The 19,693-nt window shown below is 40.0% G+C and overlaps 1 protein-coding gene across 4 annotated transcripts; it reads left to right on the plus strand.

The window, feature by feature from the left end:
- The first annotated feature begins 32 nt into the window (after positions 1-32).
- On the plus strand, positions 33-19,134 carry SLC33A1 (solute carrier family 33 member 1). Of its 4 annotated transcripts, XM_008266377.5 has the most exons (7): positions 33-1,411; positions 8,482-8,672; positions 13,620-13,804; positions 14,706-14,823; positions 15,670-15,885; positions 17,289-17,484; positions 18,832-19,134. In XM_008266377.5, the coding sequence occupies exons 1-6, from the start codon at positions 637-639 to the stop codon at positions 17,454-17,456; spliced, it is 1,653 nt and encodes a 550-aa protein (XP_008264599.2). In that variant the 5' UTR covers positions 33-636; the 3' UTR covers positions 17,457-17,484; positions 18,832-19,134. The 4 variants fall into 4 exon arrangements, with proteins under 4 accessions (XP_008264599.2, XP_002716358.2, XP_051674685.2 ...); XM_002716312.6 differs by having other exon boundaries at positions 17,289-19,134; XM_089331049.1 differs by lacking the exon at positions 8,482-8,672 and having other exon boundaries at positions 1,135-1,411; positions 17,289-19,134.
- The last annotated feature ends 559 nt before the right edge of the window (positions 19,135-19,693 follow it).

Genomic DNA, 19,693 nt, shown 5'->3' on the forward strand with positions numbered 1-19,693 from the left:
CAGTGCTGGAGCGCGCGCGGCGCCCCGCCCCCGGCCTCACAGTGCGCCGGCGTTAACCCTCCCCGGAGATCTCGGCCACCGGGATTGCGGGTTCCCACAAAGCGTTGTTTCCGAACTCGACCACGGGAGCGTGTCCTGATTGGCTTGCTCTGGAGGTGGGGAAGGGACCTATTTGAGACCGGGACCACTTCCTGAAGCGCGAGGCAGGAAGTTATCTGGTATCTCTGGAGCCCTGTGGAGGGAGAAAGGCTCCCTGCCGCATTGGTGGCGGGAGGTGGGTTGGGAGACTGGCCGCTCGGTCCCGCTGGAGTTAGGAGCCGTTTTCCAACGCAGCACCACGGCCCCCTTCTCCAGCACCGAGCCCGGCGCGGCTGCCCGGGGGGCTCCTTCCGGCTCCTTGACGCCGCCGCAGGGGGCGGCTACCCAGGCATCGCCTGGGCCACCAGCTAGGGGACTGGCAGCCGGTTTCAGCACCCTGGGCCACAGTAAGACGTGCCCTTGTTGTCCCGCGCATTGCCTTCCTTCTTTAAGCCACCGAGACCCTGGTCCAGAGCGACTGCCTTGGACCTGGGACTAGACGGATCCAAAACGCTCGGCCCCGGCCCCCCGCAGACGGGGCTCTGCATCGTCTCTGATATGTCACCCACCGTCTCCCACAAGGACAGCAGCCGGCAACGGCGGCCGGGCACTTTCAACCACTCTCTGGATATGAAGAGCGGTCCTCTGCCGCCGGGCGGCTGGGATGACAGCCATCTGGACTCGGTGGGCGGGGAAGGGGATCGAGAAGCTCTTCTGAGTGAAAGTGGCGTTGGGGACTTCTCAAAAGCCCCGCGGAGCTGCCGGGCCGAGCTAAGCAGCATTTTGCTACTGCTCTTTCTTTACGTGCTCCAGGGTATTCCCTTGGGTCTCGCGGGAAGCATCCCACTCATTTTGCAGAGCAAAAATGTCAGCTATACAGACCAAGCTTTCTTCAGTTTTGTCTTCTGGCCCTTCAGTCTCAAACTGCTCTGGGCCCCGATGGTCGACGCGGTCTACTTTAAGAACTTCGGTCGTCGCAAGTCCTGGCTCGTCCCTACGCAGTACATACTAGGATTCTTCATGATTTATCTATCCACTCAGGTGGACCGGATGCTCGGGAACACCGATGGCAGAACACCCGATGTGGTCGCTCTCACTGTGACGTTCTTTTTGTTTGAGTTCCTGGCCGCCACTCAGGACATCGCTGTGGATGGTTGGGCGTTAACTATGTTATCCCGGGAAAACGTGGGTTATGCTTCTACATGCAATTCAGTGGGCCAGACAGCGGGCTACTTTTTGGGCAATGTTTTGTTTTTGGCCCTTGAATCTGCCGACTTTTGTAACAAATATTTGCGATTTCAGCCTCAACCCAGGGGGATCGTTACCCTTTCAGGTAGTGTATTTGAATTATTCTGACGCTTTTTTACATGTATGAATCCTTTTGAAAGCATGTGATATTGGAGGGAAGTTCATTACTTAATCCTCACAGGAGATCCTGTTATGCGAGGTGCCTGGGGTGGCTTTCCCTTGTTGTTAAAGCCAAAATGACTATATGGGGGCGGTTATATTTGATACTCTGCAGAGAACAGCAGGGACAGCCCATCAGATAAGGAAATTCTGAGTCTAGGAATCCAGGGGTATTGGCTTAAAGCATAGATGCATTTTTTTTTTTTAAGCGGTTCATTTGGTTCCCATTTTCCCTTTCCTGTTTCATTGAATTGAGATTTCTAACTTTATAGTTTCTGATCCATTTCTACTGCTCTTATGGGCAAGAGTCCTCAGCTAGCCCTGTAGTGAGTGGAACAGGGCTTATTCATTCAAGGATAATTGAGTTGGCTAAGTGACAGGAGTCTAAGGGCCTTCTATGAATACGGGCTCCACCCACAAAGTAGGAGGAGCCGAACGCTGAGTCCACAGTGCCCAGCCTTAACTGCCTGTGGGAGCCAGGCTCCACGTTGCAGGTAGCAATGTTCTTGAGTGATAGATTCCATGAGGCTGAGATGTGGCATTTTCTGGCTCATTTTCACCATTTGAGAATGCACTAGGGAAAAGTACAAACAGGTACAGGACTTTATCTACAATGTTCAGAGTGCCTGAAGCAATAATTGTGGAACTGAGTTTGGCAAATGATGCTTAAAGAAAGAAGGTTGTGGTCAAATTAGTAAGATGTTTCTTTAACTGGAATTTAAAGTTTATCCTGTAAGAAGTTGGGTGTAATTTCTGCAAAATTTCTTCTTTTTTTTTGCATGAGTAAAAAAATACCTGTAATTATTTCTGGGGGCTTTTGTGTGCATGTGTGTCACTTTCCTAACTAGAAACAGAAATAAAATGACCAATATCAAGAATAACAATATCAGGATATAGTAGAGTTCTTAATTCTATTAGTAATAATGAATGTAGGTGATTTTGTTTGGAAATTTAAGTAATTAAACTTACTCTCACTTTTCCTACCTATCTGCAGATTGCTAACAGGGTAACTGTTAGCAAGACATTGGTATTGGTGGGATAAATTATATGGGAGTGGGCTGGGAGGAGCATATCACGAATATACTACACACCTCCTGGAATCTTATACATCCTCACACACACCTAATCCCTGTCTACTTCCTCAAATTGCTACTTATTATTACTGATGAAATAATGGTTATGCTTCTTCAATTTGTGTGTCAGGGGAATGAGAGAGAACTGCTTTGCACCTAGACAGATTTGTTTTTGAGTATTCTGGTGTTGCACTCCTGCTTTCTGGATAATTCTCTGCCTAGAAATACTGTGTGACTGCATACTGTGGGTCCTTTGTTGCCGTTTTATGTCTGATTTTCATTTTATCCTGGGACTGCTGTTCCTATCACCAAGGATGATTAATGAGATGTTGCGTTACTTAAGATATGAAACTCTCAAAGAAATCAAGATTGAAGAGGCCATGGTAATAACTTGCTAATTGGAAGTTAGAATTTTATCTTAACAATTATGTAAGAGTGATTGCTAAAACATTCCTGAGATGGCCGGCGCCGCGGCTCACTAGGCTAATCCTCCGCCTAGCGGCGCCGGCACACCGGGTTCTAGTCCCGGTCGGGGCGCCGGATTCTGTCCCGGTTGCCCCTCTTCCAGGCCAGCCCTCTGCTGTGGCCAGGGAGTGCAGTGGAGGATGGCCCAGGTGCTTGGGCCCTGCACCCCATGGGAGACCAGGAAAAGCACCTGGCTCCTGGCTCCTGCCATCGGATCAGCGCGGTGTGCCGGCCGCAGTGCGCCGGCCGCGGCGGCCATTGGAGGGTGAACCAACGGCAAAGGAAGACCTTTCTCTCTGTCTCTCTCTCTCACTGTCCACTCTGCCTGTCAAAAAAAAAAAAAAAAAAAAAATTCCTGAGAATTCCATGATGAGCTCATGAGCTGTTATATCTTTACTCCTCTAGCCACAACTATTCCCCAGTGGATCAAAATTATGCCATTGGATTTTTATTTAGATTGACTTGTTATTTTGCATAGCTGTGAAAATACTTGTGGAATTTGAGCTTTGTTTTCCAGGAGATTCTAAAATTAGCTTACTTTTTAATATGACTTTTTGTATCTATAATGAATTCTGGTTTTCATTCAAACATTGTAGTTAAGAATTAAAGAATTTTTGTGTCTTCATTTTTTAAAAATATTTTTTCTGATTTATTTGAAAGAGTGATGAAAGAGGGAGATACACACACACACACACAGATATCTTCCATCTGCTGGTGGTTCACTCCCCAGATGATTGTAATGGCCATGTCTGAACCAGGGGCCAGGAACTCCACAGAGTCTCCCACCTGGGTGGCAGGGGACCAAGCATTTGGGTCATCTTGTGCTGCCTTCCCAGGAGCAGGAAGCTGGACTGGCAGTAGAGTAGCCTGGATGGGAACCAGCCCTCCAATATGGAATGCCAGAATCACAAGTGGCAGCTTAATCCATTACACCACAACACCAGCCCCTTGTTCTTTTTCTTACTGCACATACCACAGATATAGCCTTGTGCTTTCTGGAACTTAGTAAAATTAAGAAAAAACAGTGATTTTTGAGTGAGTAACATATGCAGGAAATAAAATTGGGTAATTAAAGACGACTAATTGCTGATGCAATGTTTAGAAAATCAGAATGTTAAGACATAATTTTTAAAAATTCTCATGTGTGTTCTGTGATTACTTTGTTTTGAGTGTTAGAGATAAAAAATATTGAGGAAGAACAGTTTTTGACATTGAGAAATCAGTACTGTAAATAGTAAATTTAAAATGAACAGGAGGAGTAGGATGAGTAGAATCCCTTAGAAACAAAAATTTGATTGTGCTTAGATTGGATTTTTCATATTTTCAGGCAGTCCTGAACTCAGAAGTAAGCCTTTTCTGTTCTCAGAGCCTTTGTTTCAAGGATGTCTGATAGCAGAGAGAGACCTTTTAAGATGCAAGAAATGATTAAAGTAACCTAGAAGAATATAGAGATTAAAACAATTTTATTACTTTAAAGGATTATATATTTTTTAAAAAAGATTGTATTTTTTTTATTCATTGTTATAGATGAGGTGAATGAGGTCAAGTGACTAGTTTAGGTAGATATATTTCTACAGCTTAGGTTTCCTGACTCCTTATGTCATAATTTTCCTGTGGCTTTTAGGAAACCAGAAAAGCCTTGAGATCTAATTATAATATGTTTGATAGGGTTTTCTGCCTAAAAAAAGTAGTACTGTGACTGCTGACATCTTAAAAAGCATCAGCTCACTCCTGAATGCCTGATTCTTAGAAGTGACACATTAAATATTTTTATTATTTTTTTGAGGCGCACACACACACACACACACACAGAGAGAGAGCGCTCTCTCATCCTCGGGCTCATTCCCCAGATAGCTGAGTCTGGGCCTGGGGCTGAAGCCAGAAGCTGGAAACTCAGTACAGGGCCCCCAACATGGGTGGCAGGAACTCAGACACTTGAGTCATTACCACTGCTTCCTAGGATCTCTCTTAAGAGCTAGGGGAAAAAAAAAAAAAGAATCAAGAGCTAGAGCCAGAAGTCAAATCCAGGCACTCTGATGTGGAATGTGAACATCCTAACTGCTGGGCCAAACATACCTCTCTATTTCAGTTTTGCAAATGACCTGTGTCATTCATTCTCAGCTGTGAATGCCTATTTGGTGCTAGTCTTGTGATAGCTGTAAAAATTTAAGGGAATTCTCTACTCTCAAAGAGCTTAATTGCCTCTAACAGGTATTTGCAAAGCAAAATGACCAAGTGGGTAAATGGATAATGTAAATGAGTCAGTTGAGTTGGTGCTCAACTGAAGGGATTGGAGGAGGTTTCCCAGTGATGACCTGGGAAACCTGTGCTCCAAGGCGAAAACTTCAACTAGATCTTTTCAGTATTGAACAGAAGCTAGAAATTCCTTACTTATTTCCCTGTTTTTAAAAAGAAACAGTATTTTAAAAATAAACTGGCACAGAGGGTTAAACTGCTGCCTGCAATGCCGGCATTCCATATCAGAGAGCCTGCTGAGTCTCAGCTGCTCTGCTTTAGGTTCAGTTTTTTTGTTTGTTTGTGTGTGTGTTTTTTTTTTTTTTTTTTTTTTTTTTTTTTTTTTTTTTTTTTGTAATGTATCCAGGAAAGCAGCAAAGGATGGCTCAAGTACTTGGGCCCTGGCTGGCGTTGTAGGAGATCTGGTTGGAGTTCCAGGCTCCTGGCTTCTGCCTGGCCCAGCCCTAGCCATTATAGCCATTTGAGGAATGAACCAGTGGATAGAAGATGCTCTCTCTCTCCTTGTCTCCCTCTCTCCCTCCCTTCCACTCTCCGTCTCTCCCTGGCTCCCTCTCTTGCCCTCTCTCTTTCTCTCTCTGCCTTTCAAATAAATACAACATATCTTAAATAAATAAAAATAAGCATTCATTAGGTACATATATTTAGAATACAAGCAGCCTGTGACCTGGTATTTGAGACCCTCACTTTAGAAGCGGTAGTAACAACCATTAGAAGCAATTGGGATGAGGGGCAGGATAGCCTCTTCAGAGAAGAGAGCTAAAAATATTAGTACTTATAAATCAGTTGTTGATAAATAGGCATGCACATAGATGAGTTCATCAGAGAAAAAGAGGGTATGTTCCTTTGAAAAAATTGATGCTTTCAGTATCAGTTTTATCAAATTTGTGATGACAGTGAAAACAGGGGCTGCTGTTGTATTGTGCTGTAGCAGGTAAAGCTGGCATCGTTTCATGTTCCAGCTGCTGGCCTGAGAAAAGCCGCAGAAGATGGCCCAAGTGCCTGGGCCCCTATACGCATGTGGAAAACCTGGAAGAAGCTCCTGGGTTCATCCTGGCCCATCTGGGCCTTAGCAGCTATCTGGGGAGTGCACAAGTGGATGGAAGATCTCTTTCTCTAACTCTTTCAAACAAGTTAATTAGTTGTTAGGAAAAAATGTGAAAAACAGTACTATTTCTAAAACATTAATGCCTTTAACTAGGAAGAGAGTAGGACTATTGATTTTTTTTTGAAAGGCACAGTTACAGGGGGAGAGAGAGATCAAGATGGAGATGGAGATGGAGATGGAGATGGAGATGGAGATCTTCCATCCTCTAGTTCATTCTCCAAATGGCTGCAACAGCCGGGACTGGACCAGTCCAAAGCCAGGAGCCCGGAACTTCTTCCGGATCTCCCATAAGGGTGCAGAGGCCCAAGGACTTGGGCCATCCTCTGTCGTCTTCCCAGGCTCATTAGCAGCACACTGGATTGGAAGTAGAGCAGCCGATTCTTGAATTGTCACCCATATGGGATGCCAGCGTCAAAAGCAGAGGCTTAACCTACTAGATAACAACATCATTCCACATGTCTTTGCCTTGCTTTCAGAAGCAGTACTCCTTAATTATGTGACTAGAAACACTTTTTGGAATTTGGGCAGGACTATTTGACCCATTTCTTGACAGACCAATTATACAGGCTGTAATGTATTTTTTTTTTTTAAAAGATTTTATTTATTTATTTGAGAGGTAGAGTTACAGACAGTGAGAGGGAGAGACAGAGAGAGAGAGAGAGGTCTTCTATCTGCTCGTTTACTCTCCAGATGTCTGCAACAGCTAAAGCTGAGCCTATATGAAGCCAGGAGCCAGGAGCTTTTTCTGGATCTCCCACATGGGTGCAGGGGTCCAAGCGCTTGGGCCATCTTCCACTGCTTTCCCAGGCCATAGCAGAGAGCTGGACCTAAAGAGGAGCAGCTGGGACTAGAGCTGGTGCTCATATGGGATGCTGGTGCCGCAGGCAGAAGATTAACCTATTGTGCCACAGTGCCAGCCCCTATAATATATTCTTTAGCATCCATATTTAGACTTTAAAACATTACCTGACATCTTCAAAAAGATAAAACTGTAGTTGCTATTGACTGGTAGGGAGCGTGGGGGATAAGGTAGGCATCCCAAGCAGTAGCTTAACCCACTGCCACAACATGTTCACCGGAGACACATTTCTTTTTCCTAACACAATCTTAGAGCTGATTTTAAAATTTCTCATTAATTTTAAAAAATTATTTTAACATGATTATAGACTCACAGGAGATTGCAAAGAAATGTTCGGGGAAGTCTTGTGTACCATGCTATCAGCCTCCTTTTGTCAACATATTATACACATCTAGTATGATATCAAAACTGAGAAACTAATGTGGGAACAATCCATAGAGATTTTTACATTTTGCTAGTTAAATATATACTCATTTGTGCGCATGTGTGTTTGTAGTTCTGTGCAATTTCATCACCAATGTAGCCTTGCATAACCAACACCACAGTCGGGGCTATCCAACTGTTCAAGCACCTTCAGATCGCTTTGCATTGGCATCTATAATTATACCTATCTCCTTATCCCCATCCCTGAACCCTGGCTGACACAAGTCTGTGTTTTGTCTTTATAATTATCCCATTTCAGAAATATTACATAAATGAAATTATGCAGTATATCCTTTGGAAATTGGCTCTTTTCATTCAGCCTAATTTCTTTGAGGTTCATCCAAGTTGTTGCATGTATGAATGGTTTGTTCCTTTTTACTTGCTAAGATTTTTACATTTGTTAGATATACCATAGTTTATTTAACCAGACTTCTACTGAGGGAGATCTGTATGGCTTTCAGTTTTTAAAGCTTACTACTATGTGAAAATAAGTTTTCATTTTTTTGGCATTAATGCCCAAGAGTACAAATGCTCAGCTGTATGGTAAGCTGACTTTTAGTATTTAATGGAACTGTCTAACTGTTTACCAGAATGACTTATCTTGCTACCAGCAATTGTTCGTCTTCTGTCCCTAGTATGGTGTTTGGAATAAAACAGATATGTACATATATGGCACTTTGAATAAAACAGATATACACTTAAATGTAGATTTTTCTTTTCTTTTAGTTGAGAAGTTTTAAATAGAATTGTTTAGTATCATTGGAGTTATGTCATTTCAGAAGTTAATTATAGATTTAAAACATTCTTAATTTCAGATTTTCTTTTTTTCTGGGGAACTGTATTTTTAATAACAACAACATTAGTTGCCCTTCTGAAAAAAGAAAACAAAGAAGTATCAGTTGTAAAAGAAGAAACACAAGGGATCACAGATACTTACAAGCTGCTTTTTTCAATTATAAAAATGCCAGCAGTTCTGACATTTTGCCTTCTGATTCTTACTGCAAAGGTAAGAGAGATTCATAAAGCAAATTTACCATTGTTACTATTACCATATAGAACCCTTTTATGCCTTTTCATTTAAGTTCCTTTCCACTATTGTTAGAATTTAACAGTGAAAAACATTATTTTCTGCTTATTAAAAGTATTTTGAAAGGTGTAATATATCAAATATAATTTCTAAGTTGAATGTCTTGAAATCTTGAAAAGATTATATCAGTTTAAATGTATAATTTTAATTAATGACTAAAAAATAGTAGCTTTCTACTGTTATAGTAAATATACAGTAAATATACATTTAGTGTTGGGTAGTAAAATTATTATCTCAGAATGTTGCGCTTACAAGAATATGGAAGTGTATTAGAAGTTTCTTTAAAAATGATTTTTTAAAATGCTAAAAGGAAATATACCATAAAATAAATGAGGGTTACTGTTTACTTTTATTTCATGTTAATATATCCCAATTTTATAGTTCTAAAATATTTTTAAGATTTTATACTAGAATGAAGGTAAGTATATTTTGGTACAATGAACTGCATGTTAATGTTACAATATTCCAAAAATCTAAAGTCTTATAGGATATCTTATATATTTAAATACTTCATGCTTTTGTTTAACAGCTCTGAAGGGAACATAGTATCATTGTTTTCATTTTAAACTGAGCTTTTCCTTTTCTGAATGATAAGGAGAGAAAGTTCAGAAAAATGCTGAAAGACTCAAGGAAGATAATATCTAATTGCATCATTTAGAAATAAACATCATTAATACTTTCGGTATATTTCCTTTATGTCCTTTTTTCCTTATGTGCTTAATATGCATTTACACAGATGCATATGTATTTAAATAGATGCACATTAAGTAGATAATGCTGTATATAATTTTTTATTCCAAACATATTCCTATATCTTTAAATATTATTTGAAAGTATACTTTGAATTATTGGATCATAGGAAATACATAGTATATGCTGGCAAACAGCTTTCCAAAGTGATTGTTCCAATTTTTCCTACCACAAGCAGTGCAAGAGAGTTCTAATTGCTTCACATCCTTGAAAACACATGTATTATTTTAGCTTTCCTGGTGGGTGTGTTTTGGCATCTTGTTAGGTTATAAACTGTACTTCCCTGATGACTGAAATACATGAGCATCTTTTTTTATTTTTTTAAGATTTGTTTATTTATTGGAAAAGCAGAGTTACAGGGGCAGAAGCAGAGAGAAAGAGGTCTTCCATCTGCTGGTTCACTCCCCAAATGGCCACAATGGCTGGAGCTCAGCTGATCTGGAGCCAGGAGCTTCTTCCAGGTCTCCCAGGCAGGTGCAGGTGTTCAAGGACCTAGGCCATTCTCTACTGCCCTCCTAGGTCATAGCAGAGAGCTGGATTGGAAGTGGAACAGTTAAGACTTGAACCGGCACCCATATGGGAAGCTTAGCACTGTAGGTGGTAACTTTACCTGCTATGCTACAGCACTGGCCCTGATGAGCATCTTTTTATATGATTATTAGTCGAATAGCCAGAGTTGCCTTTTTCTTTAAATTTATAATATGTATGTTTTGTTAGATATGTATATTAAAATATCTCTTACTACACAACTTTTAAGACAGTAAATTTTGAAGTCAATTTGTATGTCTCAGTTTTACAAAGACAGTAAATAAAATATAAGTGAAATTATTTTTTGGATTCAAGTGAAGTAGATGATTTCTGAAAAATTTTAATGGTAAAATTTGCTCCTTGATTCCATTCTAAGGAAGGAAATCATATAGTATTTCTGATTTTTTAAATACATATTTATGTGATGTACTATCAGAACTCTCATATATCCTTTACCCAGATTCTCTAATTTTTAACAGCTCCACTTTCTGTCAAGTTGTTCTGTCTGTATGTATTACATATTTCTGATTAAATCTGTCAGAATAATTTGTACGTGTGTATTTTTATCCATAAATATTTTAAATATGTATACCCTAAGAAAAAGACTTCCTTTTATAAACAATTGAGTTTTAAAAATCTGAGGCCAGGTTGTGGCATAGCAGGTTAAGACACAGTTTGCCACACCAGCATATCCCATATCAGAATTCCAACTGGCATCCTGACTACTTTGCTTCTGATCCAGCTTTGTGCTGATGCACCTGGGAAGGCAGTGGAAAATGTCCAAAGTTCCTGGGCCTCTGCCATCCTGTGGGAGATCAGGGTGGAGTTTGTGGCTTCAGCCTGGCCCAACCCTGTCTGTTGTGGGTATTTAAGGAGTGAACCGGCAGGTGGAAGATCTCTTGGTATCTGTCTCTCCTGTCCCTGTTGCTCTGCCTTTCAAGTACATATATCTTTAAAATATATATAATAAGTAATCTAGAAATTTTAAATCGATGCGATGTTATTATCTAATCACAGTTCAACCAAATTTAACCAATTTTCCCACAACAGCCTTTATAACTTTTTCCTGCTTTGGGAACCAATCCAAGATCACACCATTGCATTTGTTAAGAGTCTTTTTCTTTCATAACCTTGACATTTTTTGAAGAATACAGACCAATTATTCTATAGAATGTCTTTCAGTTCATGTTTTGGTTCAAATCATGCATATAAAGCAGGAATACTATAGAAGTAATATTTTAATATCTATAGTGAATTATGTCAGAAGTCATATCATGTCCCTTTGTCTGTTGTTTTTAACTTGACTTTGTTAATCCGTTTTAAAGCTACCATTTTTGCTTTTGTAATTAAAAATTAATTTTTCAGGAGTTACTTTGAATATCTTATTTTGCTTCAAACTTTTATCTACTACTTTTAGTATCCTTATATTGTTTTGATTTTAAGTTCATCTAGGGGTGCCCATTGTGGCGCAGTGTTGTAAACTGCCACCTGTAAAGCTGGCATCCCATATGAGCACTGGTTGGAGTACCTGCTGCTCTGCTCCCAATCCAGCTCCTCACTTATGTGACTGGGAAAGCAGCAGCAGATGTCCCAAGTGTTTGGGACTCCTGCCAACCACATGGGAGACCCTGATGGAGTTTCAGGCTCTTGGCTTCCTCCCTGCCTAGTCCCTGCTGTTGTGCCTACTTGGGGAGTAAACCAGCGGGTGGAAGATTCTTTCTCTCTCTCCCTCCCTCCCTCCCTCCCTCTTTCTCTCTCTCTCCCTCTCTCCCTCTCCCTCTCCCTCCCCCCTCTCTCTTTCCCTCTCTTCCTCTATCCCTCTCTCTCTCTTCCTCTCTCTCTCCCTCTCTCTCTTTCCCTCTCTCTCCCCCTCTCTCCCTCTCTTTCCCTCTCTTCCTCTATCCCTCTCTCTCTCCCTCTCTTCCCCCTCTTTCTCCCTCTCTCTCTCCTTCTCTCTCTCCCCCTTTCTCCCTCTCTCTCTCCCTCTCTCTCTCTCCCTCTCTCTCCCTCTCTCTTTTTCCCTCTGTCTCTCCCTCTCTCTCCCTTTCTTTCTCCCCCTCCCTCTCCCACCTCCCCTCCATCCCCCCATCTGTAACTGACTTTCAAATTTAAAATGAAAATCTAACTATCCCTTTTTTCAGACTCATTTTACTCACCCTGAAGATACAGTGTTTTCCCAGAATTACTTTTTTTTTAAATGATTATGCTACCATTTGCTAGGTAATAGTGGCTTTTTAAAAAGACAATTTATCTACTTATAAGGCAGAAAGATCTTTCGCCTGATAGTTCATTCCTCAAATGCTCACAACAGCCAGACTGAAGCCAGGAGCTCCATTTGTGTCTCCCATGTGGTTGAAAGGAACCTAAGTACTTGGGTCATCATCTGCTGTCTCCCAGGATGCATTAGCAGGAAGATGGATTGGTAGCAGAGGCAGGACTCAATCCCAGGCACTCCAGTATGGGATGCAGGTGTCATCCCAAGTGACTGCTTAACCCTTTGTACCACAGTGCCTGCCCCTAATAGTGGCTTTTTTTAAAAAGCGTATTAATTTCAGAGGCAGAGAAAGAGCTCCCATCTACTAGTTTACTCCTAAAATGTTTGCAATAGCTAGAGCTGGGCCAAGCTAAAACCAGGAGTCAGGAAAGAGTCCTACATGAGTGGTAGGAAACCAATCACTTGAGCCATCACCACTGTCTCCCAGAGTCTGCATTAGCAGGAAGCTGAAGTCAGTTGTCAGAGCCAGGTATCTAGCCCAGTACTCTGATATGGGATGTGAGCATCTTACCTTATGTCTTAACCACTAGGCTAAATGCCCACTCCCAGAATTACTTGTGAAGCTTTAGATGGCCTTAGGAAATTTTATTATGATCTGTGCAGAACCATCAAAAATGTGTCTGTGTGTCAGTGATGCTTCATTTTAGCCAGATTTAGTTGAAGTCAACTGAAGGCTTTGTTTTAAACTTAATACAAATTGATAAATGTGGATGTTTGCCAATGTTTATTGTACTAACAGGTTTGACTTTTTTGAAGTAGAAATTTGTTAAGATACAGTGAGACTGCTGATTCACTTTCCTAATGCCTAGAATAACCAGAGCTGGATCAGGCTAAAGCCAGGATCCCAGAACTTAATCCAGGTTTCCTTTGTGGGTGGCAGGGACGCAAGTACTTAAGCCATCATCTTCTGCCTCCCAGAGTATCCATTGGCAAGGAAGCAGGATTGAAAGTGAAGTAGCTGAACCTTGTACTAGGCAGGCACTCCAATATGGGATGCAGGCATCCCAAGCAGTGACTTAACAGCTGCACCAAACATTGGCTCCTGAAGTGGAAATTTAGATGTAATTGAACCATCAGCAGTTTCCATGTATAGTAAATCTTTTTGTCTTACATTTTTTACTGAAAATTCTTAATAAGCCATAAAACAAAATGTGCCTTGGGTAGCTTGATTGTTGTATCGGATATAATAATATGATACTTGTATCTGTAATGAGGCAATAATGAAATTGAAGTTCTTGAAGAACTTATATATGTCTAGAGAAATGTATTTCATAAGTCACAAGTTAAAATTCTCTTTAATTTTTATATTGCAGATTGGTTTCTCAGCAGCAGACGCAGTAACAGGACTAAAATTGGTGGAAGAGGGAGTACCCAAAGAACATTTAGCCTTATTGGCAGTTCCAATGGTTCCTTTGCAGATAATATTGCCTCTGATTATCAGCAAATACACTGCAGGTCCCCAACCACTAAACATATTTTACAAAGCCATGCCCTACAGGTAAAGATGAAATAAAACCTTAATAAACAAGAAAAGTTAAAATGGGAACCATTCATCAGGATCACTAGAGTGTTAGATGGACAAAGATTTGAGAAGTAACTTTAATTTCAATTCATTTATATATACTTTTTTAAAAAATTTTAAAGGTGTATTTATTTGAAAGAGTTACACAGAGAGAGAAGGAGAGGCAGAGAGAGAGAGAGAGAGGTCTCCCATGTGCTGGTTCACTCCCTAATTGGCTGCAATAGCTGGAGCTGCACCAATCTGAAGCAAGGAGCCAGGAGCTTCTTCCGGGTCTCCCAAAGGGACCCAAGGAGTTAGGCCATCTTCTACTGCTTTCCCAGGCCACAGCAGAGAGCTGGGTCAGAAGTGGAACAGCTGGGTCTCGAACCAGTGCCCAGATGGGAGGTTGGCACTGCAGGCTGCAGCTTCACCTGCTACACCAAAGTTCCACCCCCATGTATACTTTTTAAAAAAAAAAAAAATTTATTTATTATTTTAAAGGCAGAGAGAGAGAAAGAGAAGTCTTCCATCTGCTTGTTCACTCCCCAAATGGCTGCAACGGCAGGAGCTAGGCTAATCAGAAGTCAAGAGCCTGGAGCTTCTTCCAGTTCTCAAGGGGCCCAAGCACTTGGGCCATTTTCCACTGCTTTCCCAGGCTATAGCAGAGAGCTGGATCTAAGTGGTGCATCCAGGACTTGAACCGATGCCCATATGGGATGCTGGCACTACAGGTGGTGGCTTTACCCACTATGCCAAAGCACCGGCCCCTATATATACTTTTTAAGCCTACTAACTAGTTTTAGGTATGGGGTTCTTTTGTATGGTAGGCACACAGATTTCTAGTTTTGTTATTTAACTAAAATGGGAGTCAACTCAATGTTCCTTTCTCTTTCTGTAGGCTGTTGCTTGGATTAGAATATGCACTGCTGGTTTGGTGGACTCCTAAAGTGGAGCATCAAGGGGGATTCCCCATATATTACTATGTTGCAGTGCTGCTGAGTTATGCTTTACATCAGGTAAGCTTACTCTGGCTTAAGGAAAGGAAATCACACAAAGGAAATTATTTGTGGGTGAACTTTAAACCTGGTGGCTTTTGACTTAATCAGTTCTGTTAATGAAAAGAGAGCTTCTTGTTCATTTTTAAAAAACTTTTAAATTTATTTAATAAGAATTTGTTACAGTTCAAAATTGATTGGAAAGTTAACTAACTCTATTGTTGCTAAGTATCCCTCAGTCTTTCCCAAGTTTGGGTTCTTCCATTCTATAATTTCTAATGTCTTTTCTTTCTGAAAATATTGAGATGTAATGATGGCTACTGGATTAGATGTCCTATGCTTCTGGCTTAGATCCTGTGTTGAAAGTTCTGACTTACTCTTTGATTCTGGGAGCTGTGTGTTAAGCTGCTTTTCATTCTTAAATATGCTTATAATACTTGAAAGAAGTAATCCCTACTTTGCTGCATCCTTACCTAAGCTGCTTTTGCAGAATGAAGTTTTTGTTCTGATGCTAGTTATTCAAGCCTCCCTTGACTACTCATGGTAGATTTAATCTCTCATTTATTTATGCCCCAGTGATACAATATGTGTACTTTTATTTATAAAAATTATTGCATTTAATCATCATCATTTATTCTTTGCTTTCCCAGCCTAGAAAAAATTCTTCATTAGTACAGAGGGACTGTATCTTATTCACCTTTGCTATGATCTTGAATCCTGGCTTGTAGGTGATCAATAAAGGTCTGTTGAATTGGGTTCAGTGAAGATCATAAAAATTAATCTTTATGTTAATTTATAGTATTCTTCATTTAGACTATAGCTTTATAAGTCTAATCATGCTAAAGATGTTTTGCATTCTCCCTACAGGTTACATTGTACAGCATGTATGTTTCTATAATGGCTTTCAATGCAAAGGTTAGTGATCCACTTATTGGAGGAACATACATGACTCTTTTAAATACTGTGTCCAATCTGGGAGGAAACTGGCCTTCTACAGTAGCCCTTTGGCTGGTGGATCCTCTCACAGTAAAAGAGTGTGTAGGAGCATCAAATCAGAATTGTCGAACACCGGATGCTGTCGAGGTAAGTATGTTGTCATTTTAAATATCATAAAGCTAATGTTAAGATGCTAATTTTATTTTGCCTTTTGAAGTATTATATCTTAAACAAGTCATATCTGCTCAAAGTTTCTAGTGTACAAATTACATAATTTTTTTCTTTTCATCATCACTAAGGCTTATAATGCATTCATGTCAACAAGACTAGCTCACTTAAAGATGCTTATAAATAAAGGAAAGGCAATCTCTCTCTCCCCTGCTTTGAGGACCACTGTCTCACATGGTAGGCACTCAATAAATGCATAAATGAAAAATTCCATTGGTTATTTATATAACAATTGTAGATAAAACTGAATGATGGGCTGGCGCTGCGGCTCACTAGGATAATCCTCCGCCTTGCGGCGCCAGTACCCTGGGTTCTAGTCCCGGTTGGGGCGCCGTAGCCTGTCCCAGTTGCTCCTCTTCCAGTCCAGCTCTCTGCTGTGGCCCGGGGGGGCAGTGGAGGATGGCCCAAGTGCTTGGGCCCTGCACCTGCATGGGAGACCAGGAGGAGGCACCTGGCTCCTGGCTTCAGATCAGTGCAGTGCCGGCCGGAGCGGCCATTTGTGGGGTGAACCAACGGAAGGAAGACCTTTCTCTCTGTCTCTCTCTCTCTCTCATTGTCTAACTCTATCTGTGAAATAAAAAAAAAAAAAAAAAAAAACTGAATGATGAGTGCTTTATTGACAAATTATTTAAAGTAATATTAGTCTACTTCTAGAGTTGGTTCTAAGGTCCATTGGAAATTACTTTACATTTCCCAATGTGGAAGATTGCATCTTAAAAATGAGTATTGTTTACAACAAGAATTGGAAATTATTTTTAATCCTTTTGGTAGCAATAGAGAGATTAAAATATATTAACATAATTTGCCCCTAGAAGTGAGTGAAATACTAAAAGAAATGTTTTAAAACTTTAGCAAAGCAGCCAGCGCAGCGGCTCACTAGGCTAATCCTCCGCCTAGCAGCGCCGGCACACCCGGTTCTAGTCCTGGTCGGGGCGCCGGATTTTGTCCCAGTTGCCCCTCTTCCAGGCCAGCTCTCTGCTGTGGCCAGGGAGTGCAGTGGAGGATGGCCCAAGTGCTTGGGCCCTGCACCCCATGGGAGACCAGGAGAAGTACCTGGCTCCTGCCATCGGATCAGCGCGGTGCGCCGGCCGCAGCGCGCTGGCCGCGGCGGCCATTGGAGGGTGAACCAACGGCAAAAAGGAAGACCTTTCTCTCTGTCTCTCTCACTGTCCACTCTGCCTGTCAAAAAAAAAAAAAAAAAGAAAGAAAGAAAAAAAATCTTTAGCAAAGCATTAATCCTTTAAATTGCAAAGTAGAAATGTGTTAATTGCTAAATTCTTTCATTTTGAAATTGTGAAACAGTTATAATTTCATTTTCACAGCTTTGCAAAAAACTTGGTGGCTCATGTGTTACAGCACTGGATGGTTATTATGTGGAATCGATTATTTGTGTTTTTATTGGATTTGGATGGTGGTTCTTTCTTGGTCCAAAATTTAAAAAGTTACAGGATGAGGGACCATCTTCATGGAAGTGCAAAAGGAGCAATTAATGCATGAACTACTGGACATTCTAGAAAGGTAACTGTAGATTTAATTCAGAGAGCTCTGATAATCAGTGCACAGGAGTATAAAATATTATTTTAAACAAGGAATTTATTAATATAAAATGCCAAATGTTTGAAAAATAGAGACCTCTCTGTATATCTGATCACATTTTTTCCTTGCCTTGTCGATGTATTTAAAGTTTACTTAAGGTCTGGAAATTGGTTCTAAAGCAACTTTTCTGGCCTTGTTATTTGATTTATACTTTTTAAATTTACTGACCAAAGCACGTTTTAAGCTGTAATACAGTAGCCATGGTTGGTAACCATGCAGTCAAGTATTGGTATCAGTTCCTGTCATTGAGTTGTATTTCTAGCTTTGGTACTATATATTAAATGGAAGAGAGTTTGATATTCAGTGCTAACTACAACTAGTCTGACCTTACTGACAGTTAAAATTTTATTTTGAATTGTAAATTGGTTAAATTTTATGTGGAATTTGCTGAGCAATGTAAACTAATGAAACATCATTTTAGTTATTTTTCTGACCATAGCCACAGTGTACAAATGCATTTGTGTTAAAAAAACAAAAACTATTTTAAATGTATTTCCTGCTTTTGTAAGCATTGAAGATTTATAAGAAGATTATTCAAACTATTTTTTATAAAATGAAAGTTATGATTTCTAATTTATTGATTCCCCTCCTCAACACTCTTTTTTGGAAGATATTATGATTTCTTGTTAGCTTTTACCCTACAGCTTACATGTGTTTTTTTGTCATAACAGTGCTTCATGGCACACAGACAGCTAAAACGGGGATCAAATTTAGTGTTTTATGTATGTTCATGGCAAAGTTTTGGAAATAAAAATTAAGGTTATTCTGCAAGTAGTTTTTTTTTTTAATTTCTGTAGGAAAAAATAAAGCTTTCTGATTAAATTTAAATTAATAATACCATAATTTTAAAAATGAATATTTTAAAGAGAGAAACAAAGACATTTTGTGCCTTTGACAAATCATATAATGGAAGGATGTTTATTAATTAAGCACTTTACTAAGTGAAAAAGATCTCATGTTTGCGCCATGCCACATCAGGTACTGTATTTCCATTTATTAAAACATAGCCTTTTGGTTGTAAACTATAGTTTCCAGGAAAAATTGCTATCCCAGGAAAATTAAACTTTTGAGTACTTCAGCAATTTTCAGCATAGTATATATACCAGTGATAAGGTTTTTTTGCATATTTTGCATTATTCATTACTCTAACTATTTAGAGATTACATAAATCCACCAGAAGTTAGAGAAAAGACTGTTATAAATCTTAATAATTTTGTCTTTGTGGGAAAATACATACTAATTCCTGATTTTGTTAATTTTATAACATAGGTTGGATTTTAGAGTGGGGTTTTTATAAGTAATGAAGGATAAAATGGGTGGGAGAAAATGGCGCACAGCATCTGAAGAAAGATAGGGGCTATGGCCTCTAGAAGTCATGCACTGCCATTGGAAAACCTGTATTGGGCACCGATATCAGATCCTGAAGAATCACCTGGAGTAACACTCATCCTAGAGACAAGGAAACCACAGCAAACAAACCAGAGACTACAGTACTTTGTTACATGGTTTTCCATTATCATGTATTATAATCAAAATGTTTACTTGAATAAAGAAAAACCCACTAAACACTCATTTGTAAAATGAACTTTGCTTTTTAATTTTTCAATTAGGAAGCTCAGATTGTTATCTTTTATTTCTTTAATTTAATCTTTTCACAAATTAAACATACTTTCAAATAGCTTTAAGCCTATATATCTTTAATGGCATGAATTTTTTCTTTTAAAAAAAGGTTTATTTATTTGAAAGAATGACAGAGAGCGAGTGAGAGAGAGAAAGAGAGAGAAAGACCTTCCATTCAATGGTTCACTCCCCAGATGGTCACAGAAGCCAGGAGGAGCTTCATCACTTCTCCCATGTGGGTGAAGGGACTGAAGTACTTGGACCATCTTTCTGCTGCTTTTCCCAGGCCATTAGCAGGGAGTTGGATCAGAATTGGATTAGCTGGGACTCGAAGCATTGCCCATGTGGTGGTGGCATCACTGGTGGTGGCTTTACCCACTATACCAAAACACAGGCCCTTTAATGATTTTAAACCTTTACCTATAACATGAAAGCCATTGATTCTATTTTCTGTAGAAATTAGCAAAAAATATTTTTAATTGAAGTCATTGGTAATTTGAGGCCATGTTTG

The sequence above is a fragment of the Oryctolagus cuniculus genome, chromosome 4, assembly GCF_051225735.1.
Source record: "Oryctolagus cuniculus isolate XC-2025 breed Fujian yellow rabbit chromosome 4, ASM5122573v1, whole genome shotgun sequence".
Lineage (NCBI taxonomy): Eukaryota > Metazoa > Chordata > Mammalia > Lagomorpha > Leporidae > Oryctolagus > Oryctolagus cuniculus.